Source organism: Lontra canadensis, unplaced genomic scaffold, assembly GCF_010015895.1.
Source record: "Lontra canadensis isolate GAN:19392208 unplaced genomic scaffold, GSC_riverotter_1.0 scaffold110, whole genome shotgun sequence".
Lineage (NCBI taxonomy): Eukaryota > Metazoa > Chordata > Mammalia > Carnivora > Mustelidae > Lontra > Lontra canadensis.
The window spans coordinates 6,516,957-6,536,761 of NW_022631104.1; the positions used below are offsets into that span (position 1 = coordinate 6,516,957).

A 19,805-nucleotide genomic window follows, 5' to 3' on the forward strand; every position below is an offset into this window, starting at 1 on the left:
ACCCAGAATATAGAAAATCTGATGGGCATAATTTTTTAAAAAGATTTTTATTTGAGAGAGGGAGAGACCGAGATAGTGAGAGAGCACGAGTCGGGAGGAGAGGGAGAAGCAGGCTTCCTGCTGAATAGGGGGCCCGATTTAGGGCTCAATCCCAGGACCCTGGGATCATGAGCCGAGCCAAAGGCAGATGCTTAACTGACTGAGCCACCCAGGCTTGATGGGCTTAATTTTTTGGTTTGTTTTTAGTCTTGTGGGATTGGGGTAATCTTTTCTAAAAGTTTATGTTTGATACTTAATGCTTAGCTTTTGTTATATTATCTATTGTTTAATACATAGATTAGCTATTTTCTTACATGTTTTGAGACATTAAGAGAGCTGTGAACCCTCTACACAAATTTAGAAATAACTTACTATAGTAATGTTGAAGCTACTTGTGTATTCCTCCAAATCCAGTCTCTCTGCTCTTTTGGGAGATAACCACTATTTGAAATTTTCTAAATATAACCTTGCTTGCTTTTCATTTTCCTATACCTATTTTATCCCTTACCAGTATTTTGTTTAGTGGTGTTTGGTTTTGAACTTTATGAAAATGGTATAATTTAAGTAGTCTTTCTGTTATTTATTTTCCCTATTTTCAGTACTGAACTTCCAAGAATCCCCATCAGGCTCCCTGCTCAGCAGGGAGTCTGCTTCTCCCTCTCCCCGCAACCCACCACCTTGCTCATGCTCTTTCTCTTGCTTGCTCACTCTCTCTCAAATAAAATCTTTTTTGTTCAGTCTGTTTCTTGATTCGTCTCTTTAATTTTTATCCCTTTGCTCATTTGTTTCTTAAATTCTGCATATGAGTGAAATCATATTGTATTCGTCTTTCTCTGACTTATTTCACTTAGCATTATGCCCTCTAGTTCCATCCATGTCATTGCAAATAGCAAGATTTCATTTTTTAAAAAAGATTTTTATTTATTTATTTGACAGAGAGAGATCACAAGTAGGCAGAGAGGCAGGCACAGAGAGAAAGGAGGAAGCAGGCTCCCTGCCGAGCAGAGAGCCCAATGTGGGACTTGATCCCAGGACCCCGAGATCATGACCTGAGCTGAAGGCAGAAGCTTAACCCACTGAGCCACCCAGGCGCCCCCTCATTCTTTTTTTATGGCTGAGGAATATTCTGTGTACAGACCACATCTTCATTATCCATTCATCATTGGATGTACCATTGGGGTGCTGCCATGTCATGGCCATTGTAAATAATGCTGCCGTCAACATCGGTGTGCATGTATCCCTTTGAATTCGTATTCTTGTGTTCTTCGGGTAAATACCCAATCCTGTGATTACTGGCACATGACGTAATTCTCTTTAATTTTCCGAGGAAACTCCATCCTGTTTCCACAATGGCTACACCAGGTTGCATTCCCACCAACAGGGCACGAGGGTTCCTTTTTCTCTACATCTTCTCCAACACCTGTTGTTTCTTGTGTTTTTGATTTCAGCCTTTCTGACAGGTGGGAGGTGGCATTCCATGGTGATTGGCATTTCCCTGATGATAAGTGACGAGGACCATCTTTCCTTGTGTCTCTTGGCCCCCTCTGACTATCTTTGGAGAAACATCTGTTCCTGTCTTCTGTCTGTTTTTTAACTGGGTTATTTGGTTTTTGGGTGTTGAGTTTTATGTGTTCTTTATATATTTTGGATACCAGCTCATTATCAGATAATGTCCTTTGCAGATACCTACTCCCATTCCATAGGTTGCCTTTTAGTTTCGTATCTTTCCTCTGCGTCGCGGAAGCTTTTTATTTTGATTAAATCCCAGTAGTTTAATTTTACTTTTGTTCCCTTGCCCCAGGAGACCTATCTTGAAAGAAATAACCACAGCCAATGTCAGATAAGTTACCGCCTGTCCTCTCTTCTAGGATTTCTACGGTTTTGGGTCTCACACACATTGAGGTCTTTAAACTATTTTGAGTTTATTTTTGGGTGTCATGTAGGAGAGTGGTCCAGGTTCCCTCTTTTATGTGTAGCTGTGCAGTTTTCCCAGCAGGCATTGTTCAAGAGATTTTTTTTTCCCCATTGGATATTCCTTCCTGCCTTGTCGAAGATTAATCGGCCATATAATTGTGAGTTTATTTCTGGATTCTCTTCCATTGATCTCTGTGTCTGTATTTGTGCTAGTATCATACTGGTTTGGGAGATTTAAGATTTGAAATATAACTTGAAGTCTGGAATTGTGATGCCTCCAGCTTTCCTTTTCTTTTTTAGGTCTGGGGTCTTTTGTGGTTCCATTCAAATTTTAGAATTGTTTGTTCCAGTTCTGTGAAAGGTGCTGTTGGTATTTTACTAGGGATTGCATTATATGTGTCACTTGCTTTGGGGAAGTAGAGACATTTTAACAATATTTATTCTTCCAATCCATGAGCATGGAATGTCTTTCCATTTCTTTGTCATCTTCAGTTTCTTTCCTCAGTGTTTAGAATTTGCAGAGTACAGGTCTTTGACTTCTTGGTTATTAGGTTTATTCCTAGGTTTCTTGTTATTTTGGGGGGGGCATCTTACAACTCTATTTGATAGACTTTTTTCCTCCCCCAATTTTTTTTTAATTATTTTACAAAAAAAAACCCCACAGAAACAAAAAACTGCTAGGACTGTTCTGTAAATGTCTCCTGGCAAATGTATGGAGGCTTCTCTAGGATAGTGTTTTTTGAATACGGGTTCCAACCCATTAGAGATAATAGAATCAATTTGGTGAGCGTAGTAGAAAATACTAGAGTATATCAGACATAATATGAGTAAATATTCTGTATTGTGCTCTTAAAAGATGTTTCATCTGGGTATTGCGTTTCAATGTCAAATACACCAGATAATGACACACTGTTTTCTACAATGCTTTTTAACAATTTATAGTTCGAATAATGCTTTGTAGCGAATTCCCTTCCTCCCTCCCTTTACTGTTTGGAATTGTCAGACATTTTTATCAGGCTGGTTGATGGACAGTGGTATTTCTTTGTAATTTAATTTGTATGTTCCTGGTTACTAATGAGGCTGGCCACATTTTTATATGTTTGTTAATCATTAGAAGTGTCTCATCTCAGAAGTGCTAGTCTTCAGCCTATTTTTCTGTGGAGTTGATTCCTTTTTTTTTTGTTGTTGACTTTTGGAACTTTCTGACATGAATGCTATGATGTGATGTTATGGTATGTTCTGATATGAATGTTAGTACTTTGGCAGTTATGTATATATATATATATATTTTTTTTTTACATATATCTTCCTCCATTTCCTGACTGTCTTTTCATTTTTTTCTCAACTACTGTAACAGAGTTAATTTTTATGTAAACATTCTTTTCTTTTATGGTTCATCTTTTTTCCCCCCCAATGTGTCATTCCATGGTCCGAAATATAAGACATTGCATATATATTTTCCCACAAGTTTCATGTCTTGTGATTTAAATTTAATCAGGACTTGGGTTTTATGCATGGTTTTAGGTAGAACTCTCATTTTATTTTTCTCTTTTCTTTCTTTCTTTTTTTTTTTTTTTTTTTTTTTGAGAAGGGGTATTCAATTAATCCAGCCCTACATACTGGATAAACACATCTTTTCTGCAATCTGGCATAACACCTCTATCATTTTTTCGTGTGTGGATCTATTCCTGGACACGCTTCTGTTCTCATGTTCAGTGTGAACACTGATATAATACTGTCTTAATTGCTCTGACTTTAGTAAGTTTCAGTATCTGGTGGTGAAATTCCTCTAGCCTGTTCTTCCTAAGGATGACTGTGGTTTTTTCTTATGTCTTTACATTGCCATAAAAGTTTTAGATTGGCCTCATTAAATTAGTTTTTTTTAAAGATTTTATTTATTTTTTTGAGAGAGAGAAGAGAGACCACAGAGGGAGAGGGAGAAGCAGACTGCGCGCCGAGCAGTGAGCCTCACACGGGACTCGATCCCAGGACCCCAAGATTGTGACTGGAGCCGAAGGCAGACACTTAACCAACTGAGCCACCCAGGGGCCCCTAAATTAGTTTCTAAAAGTCCTCATTTGGAATTTTCATTCAAGTCCATTCGTATAAAGAGAACTGATATCTTTATAAAGTTAATTCTTTCTATCCATAAATACAGTATATCTTTCATTTTGTCTTTGTTACTGTCTTCTACTAATTTTTTTTCTCCATGAGATATTGCCCATCTTTTATTATATTTATTCTACCTTTTTTTTCCTGTGTTAAGTGATTTTTGAAATTAGATCTTATAAGTATTTGCTGGTTATATTGATTTTGTTATATTGCTCTTATATCCAGCTATCATTCTAAACTTTCCTTATTTTTAATAACTTCTATAGATTATGTCAATTTAGCTTCTTTCTCTTCAGTTTTTAAGTCCATTTCACTTACTTGCTGAGCTGGCTAGAAAGTGATAGTAGGCATTGTTTTCTTGGCTTTAGAGGGAATGTTTTCAACATGTTCCCATGGAAAATAATGTTTTATAGGTACATTTCAAAAAACAAAGGTAACCATTTTCCTTATTTTCCCTATCTTTCTTGAAGAGGCATTGAGTTTTATTAAATATTTTGTCTGCATTATTTGAGACCATCATGGTTTATCCTTTAATCTGTCAGTGTGATGAATTACACTTGCAGATATCTAAAATTAAATCACTCTCGGGGCTCCTGGCTGGCTCAGTTGGTAGTGCATGGGACGCTTGATCTCAGGGTTTTGAGTTTGAGCCCCACGTTGGGTGCAGAAATTACTTAAAAATATAGTCTTTAAAAACAGGAAAACTACTCTTGCATTCCAGCGATTAATCTAATTTGTTCATAATAGGCTAATTTTTTGAGGATATTTTTATGATTCTTAATGTATAAGACTGGTCTATAATTTTCTTTCTGCATCCTTATCTAGTTTTGGTAACAAGTTATACTTCTCTGTTAGCATGAGCTGTGTGTGTTGCATTTTATTTTATTTTATTTTATTTTATTCTTTTGAAGAGTTTGTGCAAATTTGGAAGGAAACATTTGTTGAAAGTTTCCTGCTACATATCTTGGTCTTCTTTTTTTCTTGTGGAAAGATATTTAATTACTGCTTCAGTGTTTTTTTTTAAGGTTTATAGGATTAGTCAGACTTCCTATTTATTTTTGAGTCAGTTTGAGCTTGCTTTATTTTTCTAGCTATTTGGCCATTTTGTTCTGTTCATAACTTTCATTTATTTTTTTAATCTTTGAAGTATTATTGGTTATATTCCACTTTTCTTTCCTATTATTATTTCCTTCTCTCTCTCTTTTTCTGGATAAATCCTATAGAGATTTGCTATTTTGTTAGTCTTTTCAAAAAATTAACTATTAACTTTGTTGATTCTATTTTTTTCTATTTTACTAATTTCTTCCTTTTGTTATTTCCTTCCTTCTCATTTCTTGAATTTTAAGCTGTTTATACTTCTCAAGTATTTTCAGCCTCTTTTCTAAAATAAGCATTTGAGTTTCTATATTTTTTAAAGTATCACTTTGCTTACAAGTTTGATATTTTATTTTACTTAAGATTTTTATTTATTTGTTTGACAGAGAGACACAGTGAGAGAGGGAACAGGAGGGGAGCCGCAGGCAGAGGGGGAAGCAGACTCCCTGCTGAGCAGAGAGCCCGATGCGGGGCTCAGTCCCAGGACCCTGGGATCATGACCTGAGCCAAAGGCAGATGCTTAACCAACTGAGCCACCCAGGCACCCCTCAAGTTTGATATTTTAACTGTTCAATTCTCAATATTTTAAATTTCTAGCCATGTCTCTTTGACCTCTGAGCTATTTAGAATTGTTTTTAAAGTTTCCTTTAAATCTTGTATGTGTGTTTTTTAAAATTTTAACTTTTCAGCTAATTATTGCAACTTAAATTACCTCAGGGTAAGAGAACATTGTCTCCTTGGCATCTCTTCTTTGTTTTTTGTCGAGACGTGCTTGAAAGGCTACTAAGGGGTTAATTTTTAGAAATGAATACTTATGTGCACGAGAAGAATTTCTGTCCTATAGGGATTAGATTCAGTGTTCCATGTGCGTCCGTCAAACCTACTAACAAGTTTTTCAAATCCTCTGTATCTTTACTTCTTGTGTGTGTGCTTTACCTCTCATTAATTAAAAGAGAAATGATACATTTCTATTATGGTACATTTTTTAGGGCTTCCCTGAAGTTCTCTGTTTTGATTTATATATTTTGTGGTTTTAATCGGGTACATCCAAGTGCAGAATTCTTACAGGCTCTTGGTGAGGTAAACTTTTCATTATATTGGGTTCCCTCCTCCCTTATGTCTTTGTTGTTGTTTTGTTTTGGTTTGGTTTTGTTTTTTTGTTGTGAGTTTGTTTTTTGTTTTTTGTTTTTTTGCTTCAAAGCCTATTTGGGCTAATAGTAACATGATATTAATTAAAAATAGCCTGGTATTCGTTTTTTCTTTTCTTTTCTTTTTAATCCTCCCGATTTTTCTCTTGTTAATCCTTTCACTTAACAGTTCAGGTTCCTTCCAGCTTTTGGCCATTGCAAGTAAAGCTGCTGTTGAATATTCATGAGATGTTGTAGGGGTGTGCGTATGAACGTAAATTTTATTTTCTCTAAGGTAGCCTTGCTAGGTCATCTGGCAAGTGTGTGTTCAAGTTTGTAAGAAACTGCCGAGCTGTTTTCCATAGGGGCTTTCCCGTTTTGCGTTGCCCTCAGCTCCCGGCCACATAGGAGAGTTCCAATGGCTTTACAGTCTCTCCAGAACTTAATATGGTGAGGTTTGAGGGGTGGTGGTGGTGGCATTTTTGCCACATGAATAGCTTTACTTCATTTGGGTATAAATTCTCATTTTCCTAATGGATAATGTTGAGAAATTTTTCCGTTCTTATTTGCCACCCATAGATCTTTCTCGATAAAGTTTCTGCTCAGATTTTTTGCCCGTTTTTTAATAGGATTTTTTTCTTATTGTTGAGTTTGAAAGTTGTTTATATATTCTGGCAATAATTCTTCTCTCATGTATCTGACCTGCAAATATTTTCTTTCTGTGGGATGTCTTTCCGGTTTTAAACACTGTCTTTCCTAGAGCAAAAGCTTTTAGTTTTGATTTTTTTTTTTTTAAGATTTTATTTATTTATTTGACAGAGAGAGAGATCACAAGTAGGCAGAGAGGCAGGCAGAGAGAGAGGGGGCAAAGCAGGCTCCCCACTGAGCAGAGAGCCCTATGTGGGGCTCGATCCCAGGACCCTGAGACCATGACCTGAGCTGAAGGTAGAGACTTAACCCACTGAGCCACCCAGGTACCCCAGTTTTGATGAAGTTTAATGCACCAATTCTTTTTCTTTTATGGATTATGCTTTTGTTATCATATCAAGAACTCATTGCCTAACCGAAGGTCAAAGATATTTTCTCATATGTTCTTCAAAAGTTTTATAGTCTAATTTTTATACTTGGGTGTGTGAACTATTACGAGTTAGTTTTTATACATGCTGTGAAGTATGTATGGGTCAAGGTTCATATTTTTTGCATATGAATATTCAGTTTTGTCAGAACAATTTGTCAGAGACTCTATTTTTCTTCCTTTGAATGGCCTTTGCATTGTCCTAAATCAGTGGTCATAAATCAGTTGGTTATATTGTCTAATAAATCTTATTTATTTATTTGTTCTTTCTATCTTTTTACCACCATACTCTTTTGATGACTTAAATAAGTCTTAACATTAGGTAGTGAGTCCTACAAATTTATTTTTTTTAAGATTTTATTCATTTATTTGACACACAGAGATCACAAGTAGGCAGAGAAGCAGGCAGAGAGAGAGGAGGAAGTAGGCTCCCTACTGAGCAGAGAGCCCGATGTGGGGCTCGATCCCAGGTCCCTGAGATCATGACCTGAGCTGAAGGCAGAGGCTTTAACCCACTGAGCCACCCAGGTGTCCCCAATTTATTTTTTCTAAAAATTATTTTAGATCTTCTACTTCCTTTTCAGTTTTGTATCGATTTTATATTCAGCCTGGCTGTAGCTACAAAAAATCGGGATAAAATTTTGATTGGGACTAGATTAATTAATCCATAACTAATTTTTGAACATTGGTATATTTATTATGTTGCATTTTCCAATCCACACAGTTTTATGTCTCCATTTATTTAGAGCTTCTTTGACTTGTCATAAGCATTTTGTAGTTTCTAGCATACACCTTCAGTACATATTTTGATAGATTTGTAGGTATTTTATTTTTTTGTAGCAGTTGTCAATGGCATTTGATTTTTTTTTTTGACATTTAATTTTTAATCTCGGGATTCATGTGTTTATTACCAGCATATAGATGTAGATTTAATTTGTGTATGTTTACCTTGTGTCCTGCAACCCTGTTGAACTCATTTGTTAGTTTGAGGTTATTTTTTTCCCTGTAGATTTTTTTGGCATTTTCTACATAGACAATAATGTCATCTGTAAATAGGGAAATTTAAATTTGTTCCTTTCAGATCTGTTTCCTTTTTGTTTACTTTTCTTGCCTTATTGCACTGACTCAGACTTGTGGTACCGTGTGGGATGAGTGTCAAGGTTGGACACACTTGCCTCAATCTCCGTCTTAAGGAGCAAGGTATCTAACCTTTCCCCATTAGGTAAGATGTCAACTGTAGGATTTTTGGGGTTTGATTTTGTGTTTTATTTTGTTTTGCAGATGTTATTTAAGTTGAGGAAGTCCCCTTCTATTTCCAGCTTTCTGGGAGTTTGGACCAAGAGTAGGTTTTGAATTGAATTGCATTTTCAAATGCTTTTTTATGCATCCGTTGATATGATCAGGTTTTTCTTTTTCAGTCTGTATGTAATATGATGGATTTTATATTGATTGATTTTCAGATCCCTGGAATAGTATCTCTGAAACAAACCCAACTTGGTAATGGTGAATAATTATTTTTATATATTACTGAATTCTATTTGGTAATGTTGTGTTAAGGATTCATACACCTATATTCATGAGGAATATTAGTCTATAATTATTATTATTTTTTTAACTCTTCTTTGTCTGGTTTTGGTACGAAAAGAATATTCCCTTCATAAAATGAACTGGAAAGTGCTCCCTCCTCTCCTGTATTCTGGAAGAGATTGGGTAGAAGTGGTGCTGTTTCTTTTTTAACATTTGGTAGAGTTCTTTTGTAGAGCCTTCTGGACCTTAAGATTTTGGGGGGTGGGAACACTCAATAGTTCGAGTTCAATTTTCTACTATTATAGGGCTATTCAGATTGCTTATTCTTGGGGTGCCTGGATGGCTCAGTTGGCTAAGTGTCTGCCTTCAGCTCAGGTCATGATCCCAGGGCCCTGGGATCAAGTCCCGTGTTGGGCTCCCTGCTCAGTGAGGATCCTGCTTCTCCCTCTCCCTCTGCCACTCTTGTGCTCACTCTCTCTCTCTCTCTCTCTCTCTCTCTCTGTGTTAAATAAATAAATAAAATCCTTAAAAAAAAAAACAAAAACAAATTGTCTATTCCTTTTTTTTTTTTTTTTTGACACACCAGGGAGAAAGAGCATAAGTAGGCAAAGAGAGAGGGAGAAGCAGGCTCCCTGCCGAGCAGAGAGCCCAATGCTTTCTAGGTCCTAGGACCTAGACCCTAGGTCCTAGATTCTAGGACCCTGGGACCACTTGAGCCAAAGGTTTATCCTATGCATAACCAACTGAGCCACCCAAGCACCCCTCAAATTGTCTATTCCTATTGGCTATATATACCTATATGGTAGTTTGTGTTTTTTTTTTTTTTGAAGAATTAGTCCATTTCATGTAAATTGTTACATTTACATATATAAGGTTCTAAGACATTTAGACGTTTGTAGGGTTCTGTAGTGATATCTCCTGTTTCACTCTTATTATTGGTAATTTGTCTTCTCTTTTTCTGTCTTTTCAGTTGTGTTACGGTGTACTTCAGTTATACTTATTTTTTCAAAGAACCAGCTCTATCATTGATTTTTCTCTTTTATTATTTCTTTTTGTTTTAAGCATTCATTTCTGCCCTTATCTTCATGCTATCCTTCCTTGTCCTTACTTCGGATTTATTTTGGTCAACTTTTTATAGGTGTTTCAGTAGGAGCATAGATTTTAATTTGAGAATATTTCTTTTTCTAAGGTATAGATTTGGTGCTGTCAGTTTCCCTCTTAGCATTGCTTTGGCTATATATAACATTTTGATACATTGTATTTTCATTTTTATTCAGTTCAGTATTTTTTTTATTTCTTTTGAGACTTTCTCTTTGACTCATGGATTATTTAGAAATGTTTTATTTTATATCCAAGTATTTGGATTTTTTAGTATTTCCTTCATATCTTTCTGTTACTAATTTCTATTTTGATTCTACTGTGATCAGAGAGTACATTATATGTGATTTCAGTTATTTTAAATGAATTGAGGTTTGTCTTATGGCCCCAGAGATTGTCTGTCTTGGTATATGTTCCATGAGCCCTGGAAAAGAATGTGTATTCTGTGATGTTGAATGGAATGTCCTGTAAATATCCATTCAGTTCTATTGGTTAATGGAGTTGTGTGTTCTCACTTATTCTTTCTAATTTTTTGTATCTAGTTAGTCTGTCATTTGTTAAAAGAGGGGGTTTTGAAGTCTCCAATTATAAATGTGGATTTGTCTCCTTTTAGTTCTGTACATTCTTGCTTCACATATTTTGTAGTTTTATTGTTTAGTTCACCCACATTTAGGATTGCTGTGTCTTCCTTGTGGATTGAACTTTTCTCATTATATTATGCTCCTTTCTGTCTCTGGTCATTTCTCTATATTGAAATCTTCTTCATATGTTTATGTAGCCCCTTCTGCTTGCTTCTGACTAGTGTTTACATGGCATATTTTTCTACAGTTTTACTTTCAATCTACTTGTATAATTATACTTTATTTATATAATTTATATTATATAAATTTATAATTATACTTTATAATCTCACTAAAGTGAGATTCTTGTAGACAACGTATTTTTTAAAAGGTTTTATTTGTTTTTTTGATAAATGAGAGAGAGAGAGAGAGCATAAGTGGGGGGAGTGGCAAAGGGAGAGGGAGAAGCAGACTCCCTGGTGAGCAGAGAGCCTGATGCGGGGCTCAATCCCAGGATGCAGGGATCATAACCTGAGCGGAAGGCAGATGCTTAACTGACTGAGCTACCCAGGTGCCCCTAGACAATATATTTTTAATCCACTCTGCCAATCTCTGTCTTTTAATTGACATATTTAGACCATTTACATTTAACATAAGTCTGGCTATCTTAAGGCTTAAGTCCATTTTATTTTCTATGGTGTTTTTTTCCCCCTGTTTTTCATTGTTTTGTTTTCTTTTTCTTTCCTTCTGGATTAGATTACATTTTGATTTCTCTATGGCATTTTTGAGTGTATCTCCTTATGTAGCTGTTTTAATGGTATTACATATGCATAGCTTTTCATAGTCTACTGACAGCATTATTTTACCAGTTTGAGTGAAATCTAGAAACTTTACTTTTCTTTATGTGCCTTTACCATCTCTCAATTATAATTGTATTAAATATTTCCTCTACATACATTTAGAGCTACATACACAATGTTATAAATTTGCTTCAACCATCAATTTAAAAGACTCAAGAGGAGAAAGAAAACGATTTTATTTACTGTTTTTGATCACCAGGTTTTTCTTTCCTTCCTGATATTTCAAGGCTGTTTCTTTTACCATTTCTTTTTTATTGTTTTTTTATTTAGAACTTCTTTAGCAATTCCTTAAGGCAAGCCTGCTGATGACACATTTTGTTAGTTTTCCTTTACCTGAGAATATCTTGTTTGTTTTTTTTTTTTATTCCTGTAGGATATTTTCATTGAATATAGGATTGTAGATTAACAGTTAGTTCTTTTCTTTCAGTACTTTAAAAATGGTGTGCCACTTCCTTCTGTATTCTGTAATTTCTCATCAGAAATCTGTAATTCAAATGGTTTCTCCTCTGTTAGTAAGGTATCATTTTTGTCTCTCTGTTGTCAGGTCTTTGCCTTTAATTTCAGAAATTTGACAATGAGTCTTGGTGAGGACTTCCTTGTGTTTATCCTGTTTATCCTGTTATTCTGTTTTGGGTTTGTTCAGCATCTTGAATATTATGTCCTTTGCCGTATTCGGGGAGTTTCAGCTGTTATTCTTTTGAGTACTTTTTCAGCCCTACCTTCTTTTCCCTCTTCTGGGACTCCGATGAAATAAATATTTAATCTTCTATTATAGTTCCACAGGTCCCTTGTTTTTGTTTGTTTGTTTGATCTATTTTTGCTCTGTTGTTTAGACTAGGAAGTGTCTCTTGTGCTTTCTTCCAGTTCACTGATTTCTCCTCTTCTCCCTCCATTCCGAAGTTGAATCTGCCCACCGGGATTTTTCAATTTAGATTATTGCATTTCTCAACTCTAAAATTTTCACTTTGGCCTTTTTTAATCTTCCTCTGGTTTTGACACTTTCTGGTTTTTTTGTTTGTTTGTTTCAGACATGTTCATAAATGCTCATCAAGGCATCTTCACAGTGAATGCTTTAAAGTCTTTGCCACATAATTCAGACATCTCTGTCATTCTGCTTTTGGCATTTATTGATTGTCTTCTTTCAGTTTGAGATCTTTCTGATTCTTGATATGAGAAGTCATTTTTTACTGAAATTTGAGTATTGTATTATAGCATGAAATTCTTGGTTTTATTTAAACTTTCTCTTTTAGCTGATGTTTTCTGATATCATTTGAGCAGGGGAAGGGAGAATTCTGCTTTGTTACTGGCAGGTGGAAATAGAAGTCCAGGCTCATTGCTTGGCCTTCACTGGCTCCTGCTCCCCCAAGAAGGTGGTGCTCCTCATTACTGCTGGGTGGAGTGGAAATTCTGTCTCCCATTGGACCTTCACTGATACCTCCTTGACTGGAAGGGGTGGGAGTGGTTTGTTATGGCTCCCCACTTGGCTTGTATCTATGCTGTGGCAAAGGATGGTTTTGTTACTACTGGATGGTGGTGAAAGTCCTGACTCCCTCCCAAGCCTCCTGTTACACCACCTCCACAAGGAGGGAGAAGGATGCCTTGTCACCACCATGTGATGGTAGATACGTGGACTGCTCATGTGGTTTCCACTGTTACAGCCAAGCGGTGACAAATTCCCCAGCTCCATATTCAAATGTCTCTGATGCTACACTGGCCAAGAAGAGGTGGGGAGGGTCGAGTGCCTTGCCTGGCAAGGGTGGAAGGCTAGGCTCCCTTCCCAGCATTTGGTGATATGGGTGGGGTAGGACAACAGGGTTTTTTGTTGTTGTGTTGTGTTTTGTTTTTTTCCTGTAGCATTTGGCTCGAGTGAGCAATTATTGTCTATAGACATTTTCTATCTTGCCAGGTTGCTTCTTTCCTGATCGTTTGGCTACAGAGACCTGGCTTTTGTTGGGCTTGTTTTGGCTGTCCTCACTGGTGTTTCAGTTCACAACTTCCAAAGTGCCATGTGTGGAATGTGTGAGGCAGAAATCCCCACCACTCCACTCCATGCCATTCATTGGATCTGGTGGCTCCTAGCCAGTCTGCCTTGTGACCACCTTGCAGAGATTTCTTGTTAGTTTTATACATAAGGTCCCAGGGTTTTGTATTTACTTAGTGAGGTGGAGTGAGTACAGTGTGTTCACTCCATCCTCCCAGAAGCCGGCCTCCTCACTCTCTTTCTTCAGTGTATCATTTGGTCTTCAATATTTCATGCAGATGTCACTGTCTTCAATAATCCTGGTCATTAAGGTTCTCCAGGCTCTCCGTATGTTGTTTCTTCTTTCTCTGGACCTTTAGTGTTGACAGTTGGTTTTCATGGGAATTTGCAGATTATATATGAGAGTGTGAGAAGGAGAGAGAGACTCCCAGAAACACAAGAGAACATGCCTATGTGAGGGAAATCATTGACTGAACCTTACCCGTGAGATTCTACAGACGACAAATTGAGACCGCTTTGCTCCAAAGAAGATTCTCATTCACCCCAGACGGGATGTCAGTAGGGTTGCTAATAGGTTGGGGCCACTTCAACCTGTGCCGAAATTCTTTCTCAGAACGTGTTCATCTCCAGATCAAGCCCCCCACTTTCTGGAGGGGGCGCCTAACCCTCAGTTGTCGCATCTCCATGGTGACATTTGCATGCATCACCAGAACTGAGTGTTTTCTTCTTCTTTGCTGTTTATTGATCCCTGCTCAGATTTCTGTTACTTTTACTTGCTTGTCTGGGGGAGGCTATGGGTACAGGCTGGGGAACATGCCTAATTCTGTTACTGAAAAAAAGAATGTTTGGAAAGAAAGAAACGTGTTTGCTCTCTTTCATCCTGGTTCCAGTCTGTACCAGGGGAGTGTGCAGGGGCTCTTGTTTGTTGTCTGCCGGAGGATTTACGTTTGGTTCCCAGTCAGTCCCGGGATTGTTCATATTTTCTCTTATGAGAAATCTCCGTTGTGCACGTCTGCTTCTCTCATCTCGCCATGAACAGAGAGAGTGGGGGATAAGAAAGAGACTATGTTCCTAATTTTTTTTTTATTTCTTATTTTTGATTTTTTACTGATATGTTTCTCAATTTTCTCTTCAGGGCAGAAAAGACTGAAGTTCTGACTGAAGACCTTCTTCAGGTAAGGTATCCCCGGCCCCTCAAATACAGACACCGAATATGTCTTCCCATTACGACTTGAGCCATCCCCACAGCCATTTCAACTGCTCAGACTGCTCTTGGTGCAGTCTCTGTAGACACAAACTTTTCTCCTTTATAGTCTTTAAATACCGGTTTACATAAGAGTTTTCAGGGGACATGACAGTCATTTGATTGCAGGGCTCACTGAGAGCCCCTAAGTCTGCCATTGCCTGGCTCCCTCCGGTTCTCCAGCATTGGGTGTTGTCTCCCCAGCAATGCTTGTCTCTGCAGAACACGGGCTGGACTCCCCTCCCACGATCGTTCAGATCGATGGCCCCACTTCTGACCTTAGCCTCGCGTGATGACATGCCCTCCCCCACCACCTACCGTCCCCACTGCTCTCTCTGCAGGTGGAGAAGCGCCTGGAGCTGGTGAAGCAAGTTTCCCACAGCACGCACAAGAAGCTCACTGCATGTCTCCAGGGTCAGCAAGGGGCCGAGGCCGACAAGCGTTCTGTAAGTGCCTTCCTACCCCGGTCCCGCCGGTAGCCTCACCCCTGCAGGACAGGGGACCCACTCTCGGGGCCTTGTTTGGTGTGGCTGTGTCGTCCCTCCAGCCATTTCTGTGTCTGTGTGTTGGTAGGTGTTTCTGTGGTGCGGCAGCCCCTTCCCATCTCTTCCCACCCTTTAACCTGCCTAAAGCATCCCCCACCATGAGCAGGCAGGACACGCTCCCTCTCTCTTTGTATTCCCTGCACTGGGGCAACAAGGCTGTGCTTGGGAGTCCACCGTTAGGGAAGCTTAAACCTGCGTCTTGTCATAGATTCTGTGTGCCTCCATAGTCCCGTGAGATCTCATGGGAAAAATTACACTGTGGTTTTGGAGGTGACAGGGGACCTGTGAAGGATTTTCCCTATAACGAAACAGTTACAGAGAGCCTGCCAAGGGAAGGTATCCTAGCGTCTGTGTGTGTAACCTACATTCGTACCATGGGTGTTGTGTATTGTGATTCTCTGCCGGAAACAGTCATCACCGCTGGCTCGCTTTCCCTCCTGACCTCCTGTCCCACCCCCAACACCACCAAAGCTTAAAATGTGTTCTTAGATGTTCCTCTTGGCTTTAGGACAAGGGATCTGCAATCTGAGATGTTTTAATCATCCCTGAGTTTAGAGTCGAGATGTCTGGTGTCTGATTGTCTCTGACCAGGAGTTATTGTTGACTTCTGCCTCCCAGTGGTCTCTCTGAGTGTGCCTCCCACCCCCCAGCTCCGGTGGTCTCCTTTCTAGGGATGGTCATGTGATGTGTCCTAATGCTTCACCCCAGTCCCATGCTGCAGTGTAAGACCCAGCTCTGCCTGCCTTATCCATCATTCTGTCTTCTTCCTGGCCCTGATGTCATTTTTGTTTTTTGGGGTTTTTGTTTTTTGTTTTTTGTTTTTTGTTTTTTTTGAGTATCCATTTTAACTTTTTTTTTAATTATGTTAGTCACCATACAGTACAACATTAGTTTTTGATGTCGTGTTCTATGATTCATTGTTTGCATAGAACATCCAGTGCTCCATGCAATCTGTGCCCCCCCTCAATACCCATCACTGGGCCAACCCCTCTTCCCACTCCCCTCCCCTCTGAAACCCTCAGTTTGTTTCCTGGACTCCACAGTCTCTCGTGGTTTGTCTCCCCCTCTGACTCTTCCCCCCCCCTTTATTTTTCCCTTCTTTCTCCTAATGCCCTCCACGCTATTCTTTATGCTCCCCATATTAGTGAGATCCTATGATAATTGTCTTTCTCTGCTTGCCTTATTTCACTCAGCATAATCCCCTCCAGTTCCAACCATGTCGAAGCAAATGGTGGGCATTCATCCTTTCTGATGGCTGCATAATATTCCATTGTATATATGAACCACATCTTCTTTATCCATTAGTCTGTTGAAGGAGCTGAGATTCCCTTTGACAGATGAACGGTGTTTTCTTTCTTAATATTCCCAGCAGGAATCTCTTACATATGGTAGAAGTGAAACATTCATGGGTTTGGAAAATGTCTATGGAGGTAATTCTGCATGTATCAGGAATTTCAGCAAGGGTAACCTGAATGGTCTAAAAGGAGAGTCTGCAAAATTGCTTTGGACATGAGGCCCATTCACTAAACAAACATCTAAGGTAGAACTCCAGGAGATAGATGTTTTGGGTGGGGGCCTGCCGCCAGGCCTGTCCATGACCCATTTCCTTTCATTTGTTCTAAGAAGTACTGTTTTTAAAATAACTTATCTATAATACAGAATAGTTTAGAATCAGGAGGAGCAACTGAATGTTCTTGAAGAGGGTTGAAACTGGCCTTTTGTGTTAGTAGGTTGATTAGTACTAGAATTATTTTTTCTGGGATAAGGTGAAATTGCCTAGATGTGTTGGGTTTGAATTGAATTGAGGGTCTTGCAAACTGTATCAGTTAGGAGGCATTTGGCTCCCTACATGTTCTAAAAGAATAGTAATAGAAAATTTAAGATCTGGTGAGGCCAATAGGTCAGGGGATCATTGGCATTGAAAACGTAAGTTTGATGGCAGTGGGGGTGCACCCCTGTAAGGGGAACCCCAGAGTCACACAGGACAGAAGAAGGAAAATGTGGGCAAGAGACATGATTGTGCTTCCATCTGGGAGGAATGGACGAGGCAGGATAAACAGGCTTAGGATTGGCTTATTTGAATAGCTTTAGCAGGCTCTTGTCCCTAGTTGTCTGGCACCTGGCCCTAAGGGGGTTAGGGCAGGTGGATGGTGGCCTGGAGAATGAGAGCCCCATTAAAGAGGTAGTTGAGGTGTAGGCTGTGGATTGGTTGGTTTTCATTTGACAGGCATGCTCATGGGTGAATTGTTGACTGTCTCTAAGCATTAGCTGACCCTCACAGAGTTGGTCCCTCCAGGGTCACCAAGACACCAGATGTCAAAACCTCAGAACACAACAAATAGAAGATATAGCTAACACTAATTAATTGTGACTTCGGCAAAAAGGCCCTTATTGTATCACTTCATGAGGTGTCTGAAGTCGTGGGTCCTGAGGTGTATACATCGGCTTTGGGCCAGCAGTTCTGTAATAGTCTGGCTCCTCCTGGTGGCAACGTGGCTGCTGTAGCTCCGGACATCACGTCTTCATGTAACTGCATCAAAGGCAGAGAGCTTGAGGGTGGGTGGTAAGAGGATGAACTATCTCTGCATGCTTTTTTGTTTGTTTTCATCAGGGAGGAAAAAAGTCTTTCCCAGAAGAATTTCTTTTATATCTGCCTGCCAGGGAGGCTGAGGAAGTGGATATGTGTCAGAGAGAAATGGATTTGCCTTGGCTGGCCATGAGGCACCTTCTGGGACGCATGTGAACGGGCGTCTGTTGGCAGGGAGGCACGCAGTGGCTGTAGTCGAGCCCTGAGGATTGTAGCCATATTAATCCAGGGATCACCATGTGAGCTGGACACCCGTGGGGTTGACCTGGAGGAAGTCTGTGCTGGAAGGGTGCTCACATAGGTATAGGTCGGTCATCATCACCCCCCCGACCCCCGCACAGACGTCACGTGTTTGATTGGGTCAATGATTTCTTTTTTTTTTTTTTTTTAAAGATTTTATTTATTTTTTTGACAGAGATCACAAGTAGGCAGAGAGGCAGGCAGAGAGAGAGAGGAGGAAGCAGGCTCCCTGCTGAGCAGAGAGCCCGATGCGGGGCTCGATCCCCGGACCCCGAGATCATGACCTGAGCCGCAGGCAGAGGCTTTAACCCACTGAGCCACCCAGGCGCCTCTGGGTCAATGATTTCTTGAGCTGACCAGTCTTTTAGTGTCCTCATAGGACTGAATATAGGATCCAGCTGAAAAGAAACTCAGCTGTTTAAAATATTGAACAGCCACAGACTGGCAGGAGAAAAATGTCCAAAGCCACAACTCAAATACATTCTTCCAGGTTTTTTTCTAAAGTAACACATCAAGGGATTTAATAGGAGACATGACACTTATTAATTGCCTCAGGTACTGACATATGTACTCAGTTCTTTGAGATTATTAGGTAGGGAGATGTGTCAAGATCTAAGGAACAGGTGAAAAGAATCAGAGATTGAAAGTGAGAAACTTGCAAAAAGAATGAAGGGGGAAAGTGGGAATGAGGGAAGTAATGAACAAACACTAAATGGGGAGGTTGGGTGTGAAGAGAGGGTCGAGAGGTAAATACAGAGAAGAAACTGATGGGGGCCAGCACGAGGGTGGTGGGGGATGGATGACATGGGTGGCAAGGGAGTGGGACAGGAATGAAAGGCACAGCATCAGGAATATAGTCAGTGTATTTAATGGTGCTGTATGTTGACAAATGGTAACTACACTTCGGGGGAGCGTGGTGTGTGTGTGTATACAGTTGCTCAATTACTATGTTGTACTCCTGAAACTAGCGTGACACTGCGTGTCATCTCTACTAAAGTAAAAAAGGGGGGTGGTCAAGATGGTTGTTCTCCAAGGGAATGAGGCCAGCTGAAGCAAGCACATGGAGTCCTAGCATCTCAGAATGGGAAGGGACTTGAAGAGTGTGCTGGTAGGGCGAGCCTGGGTGGCTCAGTTATTAAGCATCTGCCTTCTGCTCAGGTCATGATCCTGGAGTCCAGGAATCGAGTCCCACGTCGGCATGGAGTCTGCTTCTCCCTCTGTTCCTCAGCTGTCTCAGGGTGAAGAAGAAGAGCTCGCTAGGAATTAAACAGCAAAGGTGTCTATGAGGAAGTGGCCTTTGAGGGCAGCAGAGGTAATGGCAGCCAAAGAGGTACAGCTGCTTCTAGGACAGGGGGCAAGAGGTGCAGAATTTTCTGAGATGGGAAGGAGTCCAGGGCATCTTTGAGAGACACGAAGGTGACCAGTGACTAGAGTATAGATAGCGATAAGGAGAGGGGCTAGAGATGGGACTGTGGGGACCCCATCACACCTTGGAGGCCATGGGAAGGATTAATACTTTAGGTAAGGTATGAGGTAGATAGATAAAAGGTAAGGTATTAGATAGATAAGGACTTTAGGTAAGGACTAGGACCTCAGAGCACCGGGAGTCAGTATTTCAGTCAAGAGGGGCATGGTCTGATTTATTAGCAATTCTGTGATAAAGGGATATGTGGGGGCAGAGGCTGTGGTGTAGGTAAGGGCCAGACAAATATGGGAGCCCCCTAGGCAAGAAGCATTGGGGTCAGGGAAGATGGAGAGAAACCGGCAGATGCGCTAGATCCACAGTGTAGACCATGTGGGAC

At 39.8% G+C, this 19,805-nt stretch overlaps 1 protein-coding gene across 2 annotated transcripts in view; it reads left to right on the top strand.

Annotated features, from left to right (window-relative positions):
- The window catches only part of ARHGAP44 (Rho GTPase activating protein 44), a 165,978-nt gene that overhangs the window by 73,986 nt on the left and 72,187 nt on the right, over positions 1-19,805 (top strand). For both annotated transcript variants that reach the window (XM_032839813.1, XM_032839815.1), the window contains exons 2-3: positions 14,524-14,563; positions 14,973-15,077. In XM_032839813.1, the coding sequence (XP_032695704.1) occupies positions 14,524-14,563; positions 14,973-15,077 (145 nt within the window). The remainder of the gene's footprint in view (positions 1-14,523; positions 14,564-14,972; positions 15,078-19,805) is intronic.